The 19445-nt window shown below is 41.2% G+C and overlaps 3 protein-coding genes across 4 annotated transcripts in view; 2 read left to right on the plus strand and 1 right to left on the minus strand.

The window, feature by feature from the left end:
* Positions 1–9826, plus strand: part of LOC122682154 (ninein-like protein) — a 705741-nt gene extending 695915 nt beyond the window's left edge. The window contains exon 23 of the mRNA XM_043884958.1: positions 9748–9826. The gene's annotated coding sequence lies outside the window, so the exon portion shown is untranslated. The remainder of the gene's footprint in view (positions 1–9747) is intronic.
* LOC122682160 (ankyrin repeat domain-containing protein 26-like) overlaps positions 1–19445 on the minus strand; it is a 371465-nt gene that overhangs the window by 312220 nt on the left and 39800 nt on the right. The window contains exons 14-20 of one of the 3 annotated variants that reach the window (XM_043884975.1): positions 16343–16457; positions 16007–16180; positions 11353–11459; positions 9711–9848; positions 8386–8453; positions 5841–5874; positions 4655–4724 (exon numbers count right to left, since the gene is read on the minus strand). The exons of the other annotated variants lie outside the window; for them this stretch is intronic. Coding sequence (XP_043740910.1) covers positions 4655–4724; positions 5841–5874; positions 8386–8453; positions 9711–9848; positions 11353–11459; positions 16007–16180; positions 16343–16348 — 597 coding nt within the window. The 5' untranslated portion in view covers positions 16349–16457. The remainder of the gene's footprint in view (positions 1–4654; positions 4725–5840; positions 5875–8385; positions 8454–9710; positions 9849–11352; positions 11460–16006; positions 16181–16342; positions 16458–19445) is intronic. 3 annotated transcript variants of the gene reach the window in all.
* The window catches only part of LOC122682180 (ninein-like protein), a 333523-nt gene that overhangs the window by 181751 nt on the left and 132327 nt on the right, over positions 1–19445 (plus strand).

Raw genomic sequence — 19445 nt, forward strand, 5'->3', positions numbered from 1 at the left:
ACTACTGTGGGCAGGAATCCCTTAGAAGAAATGGAGTGGCCATCATGGTCAACAAAAGAGTCCCAAATGCAGGACTTGGATGCAATCTCAAAAATGACAGAATGATCTCTGTTTGTTTCCAAGGCAAACCATTTAATATCATGGTAATCCAAGCCTATGCCCCAACCAGTAACGCTGAAATGCTGAAGTTGAATGGTTCTATGAAGACCTACAAGACCTTTTAGAACTAACTCCCAAAAAAGACGTCCTTTTCATTATAGGGGATTGGAATCCAAAAGTAGGAAGTCAAGAAACACCTGGAGTAACAGGCAAATTTGGCCTTGAGGTACAGAATGAAGCGGGGCAAAGGCTAATAGAGTTTTGCCAAGAGAACACACTGGTTATAGCAAACACCCTCTTCCAACAACACAAGAGAAGACTCCACACATGGACATCATCAGATGGTCAACACCAAAATCAGACTGATTATATTCTTTGCAGCCAAAGATGGAGAATCTCTACACAGTCAGCAAAAACAAGACCGGCAGCTAACTGTGGCTCAGATCATGAACTCCTTATGGCCAAATTCAGACTTAAATTGGAGAAAGTAGGGAAAACCACTAGGCCACTCAGGTATCACCTAAATCAAATCCCGTATGACTATACAGTGGAAGTGAGAAATAGACTTAAGGGACTAGATCTGATAGACAGAGTGCCTGATGAACCATGGATAGCAGACTACTTGTACAGGAGACAGGGATCAAGACCATCCCCATAGGAAAGAAATGCAAAAAAGAAAAATGGCTGTCTGAGGAGGCCTTACAAATAGCTGTGAAAAGAAGAGAAGCGAAAAGCAAAGGAGAAAAGGAAAGATAGTCCTATTTGAATGCAGAGTTCCAAAGAATAGCAAGGAGAGATAAGAAAGCCTTCCTCAGCGATCAATGCAAAGAAATAGAGGAAAACAACAGAATGGGAAAGACTAGAGATCTCTTCAACAAAATTAGAGAAACCAAGGGAACATTTCATGCAAAGATGGGTTCCATAAAGGACAGAAATGGTATGGACCTAACAGAAGCAGAAGATATTCAGAAGAGGTGGCAAGAATACACAGAAGGAATGTACAGAAAAGATCTTCACGACCCAGATAATCACGATGGTGTGATTTCTCACCTAGAACTAGACATCCTGGAATGTGAAGTCAGGTGGGCCTTAGAAAGCATCACTATGAACAAAGCTAGTGGAGGTGATGGAATTGCACTTGACCTATTTCAAATCCTGAAAGATGATGCTGTGAAAGGGCCGCACTCAATATGCCAGCAAATTTGGACAACTCAGCAGTGGCCACAGGACTGCAAAAGGTCAGTTTTCATTCCAATCCCAAAGAATGCTCAAACAACCGCACAATTGCACTCATCTCACACACTAATAAAGTAATGCTCAAAATTCTCCAAGCAAGGCTTCAGCAATACGTGAACGGTGAACTTCCAGATGTTCAAGCTGGTTTTAGAAAAGGCAGAGGAACCAGAGATCAAATTGCCAACATCGGCTGGATCATAGAAAAAGCAAGAGAGTTCCAGAAAAAACATCTATTTCTGCTTTATTGACTATGCCAAAGCCTTTGACTGTGTGGATCACAATAAACTGTGGAATATTCTGAAAGAGATGGGAATACCAGACCACCTGACCTACCTCTTGAGAAACCTATACACAGGTCAGGAAGCAACAGTTAGAACTGGACATGGAACAACAGACTGGTTCCAAATAGGAAAAGGAGTACATCAAGACTGTACACTGTCACCCTGCTTATTGAACTTAAATGCAGAGTATATCATGAGAAATGCTGGGCTGGAAGAAGCACAAGCTGGACTCAAGATTGCTGGAAGAAATATCAATAACCTCAGATATGCAGATGACACCACCCTTCTTACAGAAAGTGAAGAGGAACTAAAAAGCCTCTTGATGAAAGTAAAAGAGGAGAGTGCAAAAATTCAGAAAACTAAGATCATGGCATCTGGTCCCATCACTTCATGGTAAATAGATGGGGAAACAGTGGGAGCAGTGTCAGACTTTATTTTTCTGGTCTCCAAAATCACTGCAGATGCTGATTGCAGCCATGAAATGAAAAGACGCTTACTCCTTGGAAGGAAAGTTATGACCAACCTAGATAGCATATAAAAGCAGAGACATTCCTTTACGAGCCATCTAAGTCAAGGCTATGGTCTTTCCAGTGGTCATGTATGGATGTGAGAGGTGGACTGTGAAGAAAGCTGAGCACCGAAAAATTGATGCTTTTGAACTGTGATGTTGGAGAAGACTCTTGAGAGTCCCTTGGACTGCGAGGAGATCCAACCAGCCCATCCTAAAGGAGATCAGTCATGGGTTTTCATTGGAAGGACTGATGCTGAAGCTGAAACTCCAATACTTTGGCCACCTCATGCGAAGACTTGACTCACTGGAAAAGACCCTGATGCTGGGAAAGATCGGGGGCAGGAGGAGAAGGGGACGACAGAAGATGAGATGGTTGGATGGCATCACTGACTCGATGGACGTGAATTTGAGTAAATTCCAGGAGTTGGTGATGGTCAGGGAGGCCTGGCGTGCTGCGATTCATGGGGTCGCAAAGAGTCAGATACGACTGAGCGACTCAACTGAACCTTCTCATGGGGTAAGCATTATGACAGATGACATCAGAAACCCCAGATGTTCCTCTCCTTACCCCAGTTGACTGCTCTACAAATACTATGATACCCACTAGATTATTTTCTCTACAAAATGTTCTAGGAAAAAAAAAAAATTATCCCTGGGAGTTTAGAGCACTACTGAAGAACTAAGACATTTAAATTAATCGCTATATTCTGAAATTTGCTTGCCTGATTTCTACATGCATGAATTATCACTTGGGAAGGGAAATATGAAAGTTTAGATTTTAGTAGAACCTTATTTAGATAGGTTACAAGTACAAACAGGATAAGCTACTTCTATTCTGTTTGTTGAACAGCTAAAGGCAAATGATTGTTTCAATTCGGCTCCTTCGAAGAAAAAGGGAGAAAGAGCAAGAGTAAACCTGTAGGGAAATGATCATGAATGAAAGCCACAAACACACTAAACAGAAAGCCATGATCAAAAATGTTCACAACAGAGGCAGAGAGAGATGGACTTACAGAATAGACACTGAAGGAAAGTATTCTGCAAGGAAAAATTAGGTTAACAGTAAAAAAAAGCAAAAAAGGTGGGGGAGGAAAAGAAAGCAGAGAGAGACATTCCTAGTCAAGTACAAACTTAAGGGAATAAAATAAGCATAATAAGGCTTGTGGAAAAACACGTACACTTAAAATGTATATACAATAGATCACTAATACATCAGTATTCTTAAGGATATACTATGAACAAAGCCTCTGTTTTGTATGCTTTTATTAATATATAAATTACGCATCTATATTGTTCTGCAAATTTTATGAAAATATCAACATATGTTGTCTATAAAACATATACTTAAGACAGAGGCTTTTGTTCATAATATATCCCTAATATAGCAATCTGTATTACTCCAAAACTTTTTGTTTATAAATACTACCGTATTAGAGTTCAATTTTGCCACTATAAAAAGTGTCATTTGATTAGCCACACATGGTCATCTATCACAACCTGAATGTTGTAAAGTATTCCATGAGAGAGAGAAAAATTGATTAAGAAATATTCCTAACTATTCACTGGGAAAAAGAATTGGTAATCAAAATTCTGGGGAGAATGTATGGCTTGAAAAGAAACATTTAATGGAACACAAGATGGGGCGAAAAAGTCAAAAATTAGGACCTAATGCAACTGAACTATATTACCTGTAACATTACATAGGATACCGTTTGTCTCTTCATTTATTCACATTCAATAACTATTAACACGGTTCTTACACTCGAGACCTATGCTACATGCTCCAGGAGATGCACAACTGTTTCCTGAACTCCACTAGCTTACACTGACACGGGGCTCTAAGATGAACACTTAAATCACAATAACACAAAAGGTCTGAAATCTGAAGGCTTAGAATGTGACACAGGACATGGAGTAGGTCTTTTTAAAAATACAATAGAAAAAAAATCCCGAGTTGCAGTTTTATCTCACGGTTATTAAAAGTCTCTGCTTCTATGAAGGGAAAGTCGATCAGTCGTGTCAGAATCTTTGCAACTCCAGGGACTCTACGGTCCATGGAATTCTCCAAGCCAGAATACTGGAGTGGGCAGCTGTTCTCCAGGGGATCTTCCCAACCCAGGGATCGAACCCAGGTCTCCACCATTGTAGGCAGATTCTTGACTGTCTGAGTATTGCACTGTGAGTATTGCAAAAGTCATGTCCTTATGGTTTAAAATTCACAGTAAGAGTCTTTATCCTTGACCAAAATTCATAGTTCCTTCATTGTGGGAAAGCTTTTCCAATACAATTTTCCTGTCACTCTATTTTCCAGCCCATTGTTTTCTTCACCCCACCTTCATTATTCACCAAAGTTAAAAATGAAAAAAAAACAACCACCAGTCATATTTCTATAAAATAGTTTGCTCTGAAGAACGTTCCATTATAAACATAAAACAGTGAGAGGGACACCATTGCTGAATTTAAGAGTAAATACTACATGAAGCTAAATTCAGAGTACGGAAACTGATTTCACAGGAGTGCACTGTACCTTGGTCTCAAAATCTAAGACTTCATCATCTGACGGAGGCCATGAGTCAGCACCAGGTTTGTTGGAAAACCTTTAGAGCATAAACATACAACAAAAATGAGTGAGTTCATTTCTTTAAATGAAGAAAAAAAAAGCAAGTGAACGTCTGGCTATCTATGCAGTAAACGAAGTTTCTTGACATAATTAAAATTTGGCCTCTGTTTTCAAACATTTTTTTTTTTTTAGATATTTTGATGCGGACCATTTTTAAAGTCTTTATTGAATTTGTTGCCATGTTGCTTCTGTCTTATGTTTTGGCTCTTTGACCCCAAGGCATGTGGGATCTCAGTTCCTCTGACTGGAGATTGAACGCACACCACCGGCATTGGAAGAAGTCTTATTAACCATCTTAACCACTGCACCCCCAGAGAAGTCTCCAAAAAAGATGTTAGTTACCTATTTCTGCTTCCATCTCTCCCAACCTATGACATATCTAGGGAAGACTCATTCTTAGTTTCCATTAACAAAGACTGACAGCCAATATATTGGCAGAGCCTGAAAATAATATGTTTTCACCAAGTCCTAATAGCTGAACTGAAAATCTAATTGATGCACTGACATAACTTTTGTTTGCCCAAAGTGGAATAAACCTGATGACTTAAAGCAGAAGGATATGCTGTTCCTTCTCCATTGTCTGTCCCTGGTTCAGAGACTAATCTGTGTCCATCAAAAATGGCAGTCTTGGTCCTTCAGCAGGGGAATCACTTATGGAGAAGGCCCCATTCCTCCCTTTACTGTAAAGGGGATACAGGAGTCCCCCGCAATGTCTAAAACTGAAAATGGACACAAGTCAAAGAACTAATTTATATGTTTCACTTATATGCTACACGGGTACTTCTCAATTTCTGCTGAGGGACACGAGAGTGGATGTTGGAGTCAGGCAGGCCAGCTGTCAAATCACAGGTCAACTCATTTTAACCATGGAATCATGGGTCAATTCATCAACCTCCCGAACCACAGTTGCCTAATTAAGTAAAGCAGGACACAGTGATTTACGACGCTGCTCTGGTGACTCCATGCGGTCACAGACGTTGCGCACATGATGCAGTCTCTGACCCAGAGCAGGAAGCTCAACAAACAGTAGCTTCTCTTCTCTGTGTGTTCTCCTAGTAACACATACAAGTTTTAAGAATCCATCAAATCCTACCTGCTTAAAGAGTCTTCTTCAGAACTCGTATCCACTAGTAAAGAAAAAAGGAAGACACATTTTAAATCAACAAAAGAAAAATACAGACTATTAAAACCTCAAGACTGATGTTTTGTTTAAAAGTATTCCTTTGGAACCACACCTGGAGACCACACTAGAGGGAATAGTGATTGTACTATACTCATGGGCCATTAATGCCTGAGAACCACTCCTCTCCTTCATGGTCATCAAAGGCAGAACAGAAAAAGAAAGAACTGCTGATACAAGGACCATAATCCTAACCAACCTCTAGGAGACTGACAGAAAATGATACTACACCGTTAATATAATCAGTACTATAAACTGACAATAGCACACTTGAACAGCACAGGATTTCTGGACTTCCATTCCCTGGAGCAGTGAACAGAGCCTACAGGTGTCTTGCTGGGACATAACACAAATTCTCTGGCTCTTCAGTTCAGGATGAAAATGCCCTATCACAAGGAAGCGTGGTCTACAGGTGAACTTCAGAGCATGGTAAAACATAGGAAACAAAGTCTTCCTGGCCCTCTTTCCAAATGCAAGAGAAGTATGAAAGATGTAGTGATTCCAGGTTTAGCAAGGATAATCTCTTGACAGGGAGGTGGGGGAGGGTAAATGGGTAAAGGGGGTCAACTGGGTGGTGAGGATGGGGACTGGACTTGTAGTGGTGAGCATGCTGCAGGGTACACGGAGGCTGAGCATTTTTAATGTTTTAAATATCTATGTGTACATACTAATAAATGTGAAAAGGATAATCTCTTGAGACTATCACCTTCCATTGTTCAAGAGTATCTGGACCACCTAGAGCAGGATGGTCCAAACAGTGCTGTGTTCTACTGAGGGCTATCATTACATCAATCCTCCCCATTATATGGCAAAGGTTGGTAGAAATCATGCTTTTTCAGCTTGGAAGGCATTCGTCATCAGACCCTAAGCTGATGAACAAGGGGAGGGAGGGAAGGAGAGAGGAAGCTATGGACTCTGGTGCTGTTGGACAACGTTTCACGTGTGTCGTCATGATCTGATGCTGGAGGGATGACTCACGTGCAGTGACTCCACGGGGAGGGGAGCGCTGCAACCTCGAGCCTGGAGGGCAGGGGCAGTGACGTTTACATGTCTGCACCCTGTGACCCAGAACAAGGCTTAGGACACAAAAGACACTGGAAAGTTATCTCTTTGGTGAACAAATGAACAAATAAACAAGAATGTCTTCTTTGAAAAGTCTGTTTCAAAAACTATAGAAATTAACCAGGGACAACTCTATTCTATTCTGAGCATACTGAAGACCAAGACTCTATGTCATCTCTGTATCTCCTCTAACATGTAAAAACAACCTACAGAAGTTCTTTGGTGGATGTTGTTGCTGTTTAGTCACTGAGTCGTGTCTGCCTCTCTGTGACCCGATGGACTGTAGCTCACCAGGCTCTTCTGTCCATGGGACTCCCCAGGCAAGAATACTGGAGTGGGTTGCCATTTCCTTCTCCAGGAGCTCTTCCCGATCCAGGGCTGGAACCCGTACCTCTGGCATTGGCAGGCGGATTCCTTACTGCTGAGCCCCCTGGGAAGCCCCCTTTGATTAGACAGAGGTGAACTAGGTTTAAAGGTGTTCTCAGACAGCTTGTACAATGTGCTAGATGCCACATCGAGGGGACATGGTGGTGTTTTTCCTCATGTGAAGTGTGTTGGTTCTTTTATTAGAATCTGCAGAGTCCCAAGTTGATCTATTTGAAAATCTATTATGATCATCTTTTAAATAATGGCAACAGAACATGGTGTTCTTACAAAACTATACTATCATGACAATTATCCAACACACAGAAGAAAACATCTGCTTCTAATGAAGTCAACCTATCTCACTCTTTTTGGATCTGTGAGGAATAAATTTGGTAATAGAGACCTTGTTGACACAATACGCAAAATAACCGGTGCTTCTCAACTAGGCATCGCTTTTCTGAGCTGTACTATTGGAAGGTATCTTCCGAAAGTAATCTCTTCCTGGTATGCTGCACACTGGTTCAGCACTGCAGCTCTTCTTCTTTATCACTTCTTATCCTACCAGGAAGGGACTGTTGAGGTTCCCAGTTTAAACGATGATAACTTTTTTAATGAGACCAATCACTACACAGTAAGTAATAACTACTCATTCACTAAATGCAAACTATTTGTAAAAATTAAAGCTCCACTTTTATAAGAAGTCAATTTGCTATAATAGGATTACAGATGAAATATATATCATACTAACTTAAACATTTTTTGTAATGTACATAAAAATCTAATACAGGATTTTAGGGGCTGTAATTAAACACATGGAATGCTTCTCAGACAATACTGTCTCTGATGTTAAATTACCTACAATTAACTTCTTTAACAATTCTGAAGACTAGACTATTAAGAAATTAATTTAACAACACACATGCAATTTACACTAATTTTATCATAGTTTTTTGATTATTGAAATTTCCTCACTCCTACTTTATCTATGGTAGAATCACCAAGAGTAGTTCATTATTATCAGATGACGTACCTGGGTTGCTCTTTTCGGGAGGAGTTTTAGGCCTCTTTTCTTTATATTCAGAGATCAGTTGGCAAATGCTATGTGTTAAAAATGTGATAAATAATATTTTAACACTAATAGGAAAAAAAACTACCAACTATGTTAAATTCTTAGATTATTTCAGACAATGTCAGCGATAATATCAAAACTACAATTGTCCCATACATTTCAAGTTTCTAAGTTCTACCAAGTTTTATTTACCATGTATTTAAAGGAGAAAGAAAAGGAAGATGAAGTAGTCATGAACTGAGGGCAATAGAGCTCAGTAGATTAACTAGATTTAGCTCGGCATATGAAAACTCTTTCCAACTCGCAAATCCTAGCTCTGTAACCAACTGCTCTTTGTTTCGAGAGAATTGCTTCTCTTGAGTTCAAAGTCATCCTCTCCACAACTGGGATCTTACTGCCTTATTTCACAAGGGGATTAAGAGGAGGTAATGAGATAATATAGCCCCAAAATGCTTGCAGAAACAGTCAAAGAATGGAATAATTTGCTCTTGATCGTTATTGTTGGAACTACTTTGGAATTCCAAGTAAAACCAATGTGTGTTTTCTTATATGTTTAGCATTCAAGGGTCTCAGGAAACTGTTATTAATTATGGTGATTAGTGTTCTCTGTGGTTTGTAACTTAGGGAATCTCAGCTCTTATATAATTTGTACCTACATTTATTTATAAACTATGAACTCACTACATTAGGTAACATAACTATCCCCCATTATTGCAGCTAATCACACCAAGCACAGAAAACTAATCACAATCAAGACCTGGCCTGGACCACTACTCTCCCTTCTCTACCTGCTCAAACTCTCAACCAGCAGATCCTTCTGACAATGATGCTTAATCTCCATGTTCATCTCTGATGCACGTGGAAGTCATAACCCTACTCTTACAGTGGATACTGGCAAGTCCCAGGCAGGGCTTACCTCTCTCAATTCCTCTCTGAACTAACTTACTTGAGATTTAAGGAGTTCTGGTGAATGGGTTCCTTGTGAGACAGACTCAGAAAACATTTACGGTTGAGGCAGATAAATCCTTTGGAAGATTTTCATTGTTGCAGGAAACAGACCCCATGAGGGGGCCAACCCTCCATGTAACTATGGAATCTCAGGCAAGCTGACACCCACTACTCTGGGAAGGACGACAGGGAACCTATGACCCAAGGAAAGGTGCCCCCACAGGATAGAAGCTGCCTGCACCGAACAGAAAACTCTCACTGGTCATGTAACAAGTGACAGTGAAAATTCTTTTTGGCGGCAGTTTAGTGATCACGGGCGTTTTAATGTGGACACTTACATATTAAAACCACTCAGAGCAGCATATTCTTCTGCAGTCCGTCCAAAGACATCTTGAGAAAAGACGTCAGCACCTCGCTGCAGGAGAAGGCTGACGACACTCATAGACTCGTAACTGACAGCAAGGATGAGGGCGGTTCTACAACAACAGAGAGACGACGTCACCCTCAGGAAGCTGAGTGAACTCACAGAAACAGCTCGTTTGATGTGCTTTACCAAGGTAACATCTTGCCCTCCCCGTGAAGAACTGACCATTTACACGCTCAAGTGTACATCCTTGTAAATGACCTCCAAGGCTAAAACGAAGCGATGGAAAAGCAGCCTCCTGTCCCACTGCGATGGCACATAGCAGCACTTACTATTTCAAAAGTCCCTGATGGGGACTTCCCTGGTGGACCAGGGGCTATGACTCCAGGCTCCCAAGGCAGGGGGCCCAGGTTCCATCCCTGGACAGGGAACTTCATCCCACATGCTGCAACTGAGAGTTCCCACGACTAAGACCACACGCAGTCAAATAAATAAATGCTTTTCAAAAATAATATCAAAGTCCTTGATGGACAAGAAACTGTGCTGAGGTCACTTATCTGAGGCAGGTGACTATTTAAGGAACGAATCCCCCATTTCCTCCTTAGTCTGATATATCATGCTTCAAAGTCAGCTAGAGGGTGGGTTAAGCAAAGGCTATTTGCTGGCTTAAAACAAAAATATTAACAATAATGGAAATAAAAATAGTCACCGTGGCACTTAATGATGTGGACAAGCATGTGCTCTTCACTAAATGAAATACTATGTCTACGCACAGCCACCTTTGAAGGACGCATTACTATTTGTCCTTTTGTATCAGGAAACTTATTTGCTGATGATAAGTAATGTGCCCAAGGTCACAACCCTAACAGGGAGGAAAGCTAGGAGCTGAACCCAGTCTGAATCTAAAGCCCATCATTTTCATCTGTATCATCCACCTCTGACTTATCTTTGTTGAAGCAACTGTTTATCCAATTAAACCTATCATTCTTCCTTCTACCTTCATTTAGAATGAAAACATCAAAATGTACTAGAAATAAAAAAAGATAAAAACTGATGAGCCCACAGTATCTGGTGACAGTGATTACTAACCACTTTTTCTTGTTGTTTAGTCACTAAACTGTGAAGGACTCTTCTGCAATCTAATAACATAAAGTATTTTTCAAAGAAAGTAATTGAAAGCAAAGAGTCACCCAAAAGACAAAATCAAGTCCTTTATGTTTAGTATGCATCTTTTAAGGAAAAATATATATGAAGTAGAGGTTAAACAATCATTATAAAAGAATTAAGAAATTCGATACTGTCATAAGGTAAACTAAAAAGCAGAATCCATATTGTATAAAGCTAATGAAACTAGTATGAAATCCCTCAGCTCCTACAAGATCAACCAGAAAAAAGAACAGGTTGTATATGACATCACTCAGTATTATAAAGGAATATGAATCCTGCTATATATCTCTGCTATATAGTTTTTCACGACTCCCAGTCAGAATAATTGGTTTTCTACCTAACTGATGAAGTGTTGATCACAAATGAAACCTTATTAATTTAATCTTTATCTTGATGTTAGCACCCAAGAACAGCACTAAGGTTTTTAAAAAGAAAAAGAACAACTGTACCTTTTCATCTTATCAACCGCGTGTACATTTGCTTCTTTCTTTACTAAAAATTCCACCATTTGCTGTTTCCTTTCACTTATGGCCAATAATAGTGGTGTGAGGTCATCCTGTAAAACAGGAAAAACCATTTCGAATGTACCCAGTTAACCTATTTCTAAACTGAACTGAAAATCATGCAATAGAGTCTCTGAACTTAAACATATAATTCAGAAAGCAAATAAACGGGAGCCCCTCCTCCTCTTCCCCCGGCGCACCTTCTATCTCTTCAAGATGCTCCTGCTCCTGGCCTTCCCTGGGGGTCCAGGGGCTAAGATTTGAGCTCCCAAGCAGGGGGTCCAGGTTCCATCCCTGGTCAGGGAACTAGAGTCCAAGTGCCGAAACGCAAGATCCCACCTGCCACAACTAGACCCAGTGCAGCCAAATACGTCTTTTGAAAAGGGAAAGAATAAAATGCTCCTCCTCTCCCTCTTCCAAAGATGAACCACAGAGTCATTCTCTAAAACTCACTTTCAACATTTACTGGTTCCAAGGATCTTTGCTTCTATCATAGTATTTATCAGGAATATTGTAGTATTTACTTGCTCTATTACCAGTCTCAACACTCCTCCAGAGAGAATCAATTAGCTACTTGATTTCGTAGCTGCATATTTTAGGAGCAATGCTGAGGCAGGAATACATCATATTATCTGTAGCATGCATAACCTATCCAAGGATGACCAAGAGTAACCTCATGAGGTTTACAGACATTCCAATGGGAATGTTATCCTCTACATGAACATGCAAAGAGAAAGGTTGTTTTCTTTTCTTCCAAAAAAAACAACTGTGGGCACCATGTTTATCGGCTTTCTCAGCAAAGTCTCTTGAAATTTAATCTTATTCATTCTCCTTTGCTTGTTCCTTCCCCCGCCCTTAAGTTAAACTGACAGGTCAGCATTAGCTAGATGCTGTTTGATGCAGAACAACACCGCTTATCTTCAAAGACCTTTCTTGACGGCTCTCACGTGATGACCTCCAGACCTCCAGGAAGAAGCTTCCTGAATCCCAGAGTTCTGGTCTCTGTCTTGCTTTACGGCTCTTAGTGAAGGATTACAAGGTAAGTTACCAATAAATATGCACTCAGCATTTTCTCGGGGAGTTGCTCTTCTGTGAACTCTCCCCACGCTCTCTCTCATAATCCTGTGTCTCTGGGAGACTCATTCAGTGTGAAACCGCCACAACCAACTTAAAAATTCTAATTTGAAAAATTCAATCCCATCCTTAAGAGATTCTTTTAAAATACGGAATCAATTATAGATTAATTAGACTGTCTTTAAAACTTCGAAATAGTTATCAAAATAAACTATATATCAAGAATTGGAAACTCAAATGCTTATGGAGGGGGAAACCTGGTGACCTAAGTGAAAAAGCCAGGTGAGGCTGGCAAACCCGCAAAGACACGCCCCATACAGAAGGGGAGGCCTCCACATGCAGACCAAACAGTAGAATGGGCTCAAGGGGGACCAGATTTGGGTCTCTGAGAAGCCTGAAACACAGACATCAGCATGAGTTTGCTAAATTTTAAATGTTGACTCAGCTTGTGGAGGTAGGTAAGCTAAACATAACCAAGGACCACATTTGGTCTGTAGCCCATTTGTGCTTTTAAAACGTTTTGCTGTTTCCAAACAGGTGGGTATAAAGCAAATATTTGTATGTGAAAGCTTTCCTTTCTTGAGTATCATGTGGTTCACAAGAAAAGTGGGTCTCAATATGTAATAAAAATTGCTATTGACTCATAATTTTATTAAAATTAATTTAAAAAACAAGACTCAAAATTCCCACTTGAAGAATGTTTCCACTGCTTGTTAAAACTACAATCTCTTTCTAGAATTCTCCCAGATTATTAACCAAATAGTTAGTGAGTTCCTAAGACTACTGAAAGTAAATGATTCAAACAATCCCCATCTGGACTAACTTCATGGGTTTTGATGTTTAAAGCTGTCCTCTCGCTTATGCCAGGGCTCAGCAAATCTAACAGACACACTGCAAGAGTCTGTCCTGCTGACACCAAAAGAAGGCTCATGAATTACTGTTACCGCAGTCAGGAAAACCCTGTTGGTAACAAACATTGTTGACCTAATGACCTGGTTGGTAACAGAAGGTGTAAAATTCTTAAAGGGTCAGACTCTACAGATGAAGTGACTTGGCCATGAGCAAATCTCTAAAGACGCTTGGAGTGTCACTGAATAATTAGTGGTTGGAAGAAAAAGGAGTTATATCACTCAAGCCAATAGATATTGCCAAAAATGTTCCTTTTAACTTCTCAATCACAGAGGCAGAGGAAAAAGTCAGGCTAATATTGCTGCAAAGGAGGGAGCTAATGGAAGTAGCTAGCATTGATCAAACTCCAACTCTTCTATAGATTACTTATTTTTGAGATAGGTGCACTAGAAATTATACTTAATCATTCCATAGTTCTTCACCAAGGATCCTATCAGAATCTCAAGGAAATATTTCTAAATACACAAGTCCAGGCCTTCCTCGATTTATTCCATCAAAATCTTCAGGGAACAGCCTAGGTTTGTAAATTTTTTTTATAAACTTTCCCAACGGATTGTGGTTTTCACCAGCACAATCTAGCTGAGAATTAGCCCAGCAAACATTCCAGTCTCATCTCTAACCCACATGGCCAATCCCTTCTCTTACTTGAGGCTTTGAAGAAAAAAGAAAAGTGTAAGAGGCAAGAGTCATCAAAACAGAATTAAATTTTCCTGGGTAAATAATGGTAGAACAGGGACTAATAAACACAAAAGGCAACCTGATCTCATTGTTTATAAACCCCTTCCTTTCCATCAAGACCTTCTAGATTGAGAGCAGAGTCTAGACTCTTATCTAACTGGCTGTTTCTGCCAGAATAGGATAATAGTTCTGTTCAATATTTGTTCTTCTCTCTTCTTTCCAACTTAATCACCACCTTTTCACTGCTGATCTGATTTCTGCAGAGTCTTCCTAAAACTGATACCTAGACAAGTCTCCAACTCATTCAATCTCTTTCTCAAAATAACAACTATTATACCTGAAACTGAAAAGCACCTTAGCAAAATATATAAACTGAAGGGGGAAAACAACAAAACCAAAACCTCAGGACTTCTGTGGTGGTCCAGTGGCTGGGTCTCAGCGCTCACAGTGTAGGGGGTCTGGGTTCCATCCCCGGTCAGGGAACTAGACCCTGCATGCTGAAACTAAGACCTAGCACAGCCAAATACATAAAAAAAAAAAAAAAAAAAAAAAAAAAAAAAAAACCCTCTTCTTGGCATTTCCCCAACTGCCAAAATTCCAGCCTGCTCTGCGTTTTTCAGCTGCTCGCTCCTTTTCCTTTCCTTTTAGCCTCTGAAGCCTTGGGCAATGAGAGAGAAATCATTTTTATATAAATCATTTTTTTCATAAAATTGGAATGTGTTAACAACAGCAACATTTCTATTATGTTGTCAAATGCTTGTTTGAGTTTTAAGACAAAGTCTACTTCCCCAAGGCAAATTTTGCATTACTGTGTTATTTTAGACTAATTAGAAAAAAACTTTTTTTTTTTAAAAAGGGAAAAATACTTGGAAAAAGTTTTACCTTTAACAATTGCTGTGTTATCACAAATATCTGCCATAAACACAAAAAAGAACGCTTTGCCCTCTAATGCTTCTTGAGTAATATCGTGATTTAAAGTGACATCGTAGACAATCAAGTGCTTTCAAAATATTTTCACTCAGGGAAGGCTGGAGCTTCCAAACAAGGAAAACTGAGCCCAGCTGTGAGAGTTGGGGAGCTCTCTCTGCAGCTCCTGGCGGGGCTGCAGCCACAGGAGAAAGAGCAGGAGTGGCAGCTTCACCATCACCAGGTCCCCACACTCAGCTGCAGCCCCGAGCTTCACCATCACCAGCTCCCCACACTCAGCTGCAGCCCCGAGCTTCACCATCACCAGCTCCCCACACTCAGCTGCAGCCCCGAGCTTCACCATCACCAGCTCCCCACACTCAGCTGCAGCCCCGAGCTTCACCATCACCAGCTCCCCACACTCAGCTGCAGCCCCGCCGAGCAGCCCCCCAGGGCTGTGTGGGAGACCCGAGGTGTGTACCTGGTGAACCAAGTGGTCACCAGCACAAGTGAACGCCCTGGCTGGTATCAAACATGACCTGACCCACTTCACCGGATCTCAGAACAGGGGTCCTGGAGGGCTCAGGGCTCCAGGCCTGCTGCCTCCCTGGCCCACTTGCACCCCCCAGCTCCCCCTGCTGGGCACTGGTTCTCCTTCCTCCTACCCCCATCCCTCCCCCAGCAGCTGTGCCCATTCCCTGAGCCCCTGGAAGCAGCCACCCACCACATCACTTCACTCTCCCCAGGCCTTCATTCTTTGTAGGACTTGAGCCTACCACCCATTCCTGAGCACTTTCTAGTGGGAAAATCTTCCTTCTGGGGTAGAAGGTGGCTGAGAGAGACAGCGTTGCCCTTTCTGTGGGCTCTGACATGTTCCACCCAACCCCTGACTTGGCTTTGGAGTTGTTTCCATGGTAACAGGGCCTGCTGGACACTACTCAGTCTATCTATTTATATCCTGTTATCAATAAAACACTACAGTTTAGAAAAATGATCTGCCAATATTTTGTCAATAAAGTTAGTTGAGCTATACCTCGTTCCTGGCTTCTATATTGGCGTCATAGGAAAGCAGCTTTGCTGCGAGTGATATATTCTGGCAAAAGACAGCGTGGTGGAGCGCGGTGTTGCCATTGGCATCCGTGAGGTTTGGGTCGGCGCCGTGCTCCAGCAGGAGAGTCGCGCACTCCTCCTCTTGGCATTCTACGGCCTGTCAGCGTTGTGCCAAGAAACAAGAGTGTGAGTTCTAGGAATTCAAAGGAAATAGCCCACAAGTTCACCAGTTCCCTCTATTTCAACGAGATCAACTCATTGTTAGTCTCAGTGGTTAAATCACACCCGTCTCATGTGGACACGGGTCGCTGCCCCATACCTTCATCAGCGCGGTCCTGTTTTCACTGTCACAGAGGTTAAGCAGGCATCTTCTCTTCAGGAGGAAGGCCACCACCGCGGGATGGCCATTGGCACAGGCCAAGTGGAGGGCAGTCCTACGAAAGCAAGACAAGTTCTTAGGAAAATGTAGTGTAACTGTTTCAAAACAAACAACTCTCTGTGTGATTGAAAACACTCAACAGCATAGTACTCGTATGCCTCTAAAACAAATATTTCATTTTCTTCTGGAGAAAGAGCAGGATATTATTCGTTTAGCTCCTCTTGTTGCCGCTACTGCTGCTAAGTCGCTTCAGTCGTGTCCAATTCTGTGCGACCCCATAGACGGCAGCCCACCAGGCTCCGCCGTCCCTGGGATTCTCCAGGCAAGAACACTGGAGTGGGTTTAGCTCCTCTTACACAGTAATGAAAGAACAGGCTACTTGAATAGAATGCGCGAGACCTTGAGATTCAGCTCAACTGGAGTTTAAATTTGACTTTGTCACTTATTAGCTGTCGCTCACCCTCTCTGTACCTCAATTTCCTCACCAACAAAATGAAGAGAGAGGAGTGGTTATCTCACAGGACGGCACTGCGATGCTTAAATGAGACCCATGCACAGGGTTTAGAACTGTTCCCGGCATAGATAACAGCTAGTAATTGTTAGATTATATTATCATACTTACTACTACTACTACTACCTTACAAGGACAACATCTGAATGAAGTCAAAGGACATTACACCTCCTTTGCAGATATGTTTAGAGGATTAGAGACAACATTGTACTTCGATGATTCTAATATGCTCCTTTTCTCACATTTTAACGTCTCTGACATTGGAATATAATTTATAATTCACAGACATTACAACTGTAAATTGTAGCATTTTTGTTTGTTCATTTCTCATCTTTCCGGTTGTCTAATAACCATGAGGGGTTTTCGTCTAGTTTCCTTAGAGATGATGCATATTATATATTATTATATAATACAGGTGCACAACACAGTGATCCCCAACTGTGAACGGTTACACCGCATTTAAAGTGACTATAAAATATTAACTATATTTCCCATGTTGGACAATATATCCTTGTAGCTTGCAGGATTTTAGTTCCCTCACCAGAGATCGAACCCTGGGCCCAGAGCAGTGAGCCTTAACCACTGGACGGCCAGGAAATTCTCAAGATTCCCTTGACTTCTGAAAAGGCTGAAAGTTGTCGCGGGATACCAATCCTCACAAAAAATTCTACGTTAAATTGAAAGTGACAAATAGTTTTTATCTGTGCCACATTCCTATGAGTGCCAGAAAGACAAGCCCTGTCTGCTCATCCGACTTCCCTACAGACAGCTTGCTCTACAGACATTTTTAAATTTGGGGGGTTGCTAAATCAACTTGCAGATTTCTGGTTTTCTTCTTTTTCTTTTTTGGTGCCGAAACCCAGGAAACTCCACAATTCTTGGCTTTGAAATCACTCTTAGAAAGGTCCTTGGGGTGGGATATATGTATATTCCCAACCGATTTATGATGTTGTACAGCAGAAACCAACACAACATTGGAAAGCAATTACCATCTAATTAAAAAATATTAAGGTTAATAACCAGTAGAACTAGAAAAAAAAGAAGGTCTTTGTCAGTGTGCAAAATGTATAAGTAGGAATTTCAGTTGTCTTCTGGTACTTTTCTCACTCTGTGTGTTTAAAATTTTTGATCCATACTCCATTCGAAACTTTTTGGGGAGATAAAAAAATCTAGTTACTTTTATCTAAATAGTTACCAGGTTATTTCTACACCATCTACACACAATTTATCTTTTCTGATAGAAAATGTCATCCAGCAAATTTTGATATCTAAAAGGGCAAATCTTTGCCTACTACACAAAACTTTTAATTTCATCACAACAATTAAAGACAGCATGTCTAACCCAAAATCTTTAAAACCACGATCTGTGTCTTTAGTTTAAACATGGAAAGACCATATACCCTAGGAAAATGTCCTGCTCTTCAAGGACACAGCCAGCTTCCTACTTCAAAGCTGTCTTCTAAGGTCCTTCAGCAAGGAACATATACACATAAGCGTACACTGATATAAAACAGATATTGCATTGTATCTGAAGAATTTTTAATCCAGAAGTTGACCTGCCATGGAGATTATTTTTTCACTATGTACTTTTCTGTAATATGTAACATTATGGTATAAAAATGTGTACATTAAAAATAAGATGCCGACAACATCAAAAATCTGTCCACTGTCAATATCCACAATGGATGATCAGTGGGAAGAATTTTCATAAATCACATGAGAAAAACAATGTGAGAGCTAGGGAGTTCCAGAAGATTTCTTGAGGGCTATAGAACTTGAGAGCTCTTACTCAAGAGGAGATCATGTTAACGCATGCATAACAACAAATGAAGAGGAGGAAGAGGAAGAAGGAAAAAAGATGCTATTCATGTTTCATTTCAGTTCTGTGATTACTGACGTTCAGTTAAATAACTTTGAAACGACCAGTAAAGTGCTCTATAAGGGGAATTATTAGCAGATCTGAAAGTAACTAAGGCTTTTGCAGCCTATCAAGTCTGTGGGGCGCTGGATCCAACAAAGGTGTCTGTAAGCTTTGGAGGGGAAACTCACAGGAGGGACCTCTGCCAGGCCCTTCCTCCCCGCTTACCTGTTCCTCTTGTCCTTCTCATTCAAGCCATTCTCTCCAAGCAACAGGACCTGCTGCACTTTAGCTACGTTGCCTACGCTGGCAGCTTTGTGAATCTTTCGGAGGTCCTTGTCTCGGATGTGGTACCAGGGCTGGAAGCTGGTTTTATGATGACCTCTGTCTCTCCCCAGGCTGATGGAGGAGCCGAAGGGTGACACGCCCTTCTTACTCCTGAAGCCAAAAAGCTTCTTCATCGCAGAGCCTACAGACTCCAAACACACCTCACCTCCCCCTCGGCTCTTCGCAGTCCCCTAAACCCAACACGAGCACTAGAGGTAAGCCAGAGCCGTCCCGCCACAACCTCCCAGCTGGGAAGCTCAACGGTTTGGAATCTTGCATCCCAGAATGATCGTCGCTAAGTGACGCCTCTAAACACACTGCCCGTGTGCCAGAATGCCCAGTGTGCA

The sequence above is a fragment of the Cervus elaphus genome, chromosome 23 (assembly GCF_910594005.1).
Source record: "Cervus elaphus chromosome 23, mCerEla1.1, whole genome shotgun sequence".
NCBI lineage: Eukaryota > Metazoa > Chordata > Mammalia > Artiodactyla > Cervidae > Cervus > Cervus elaphus.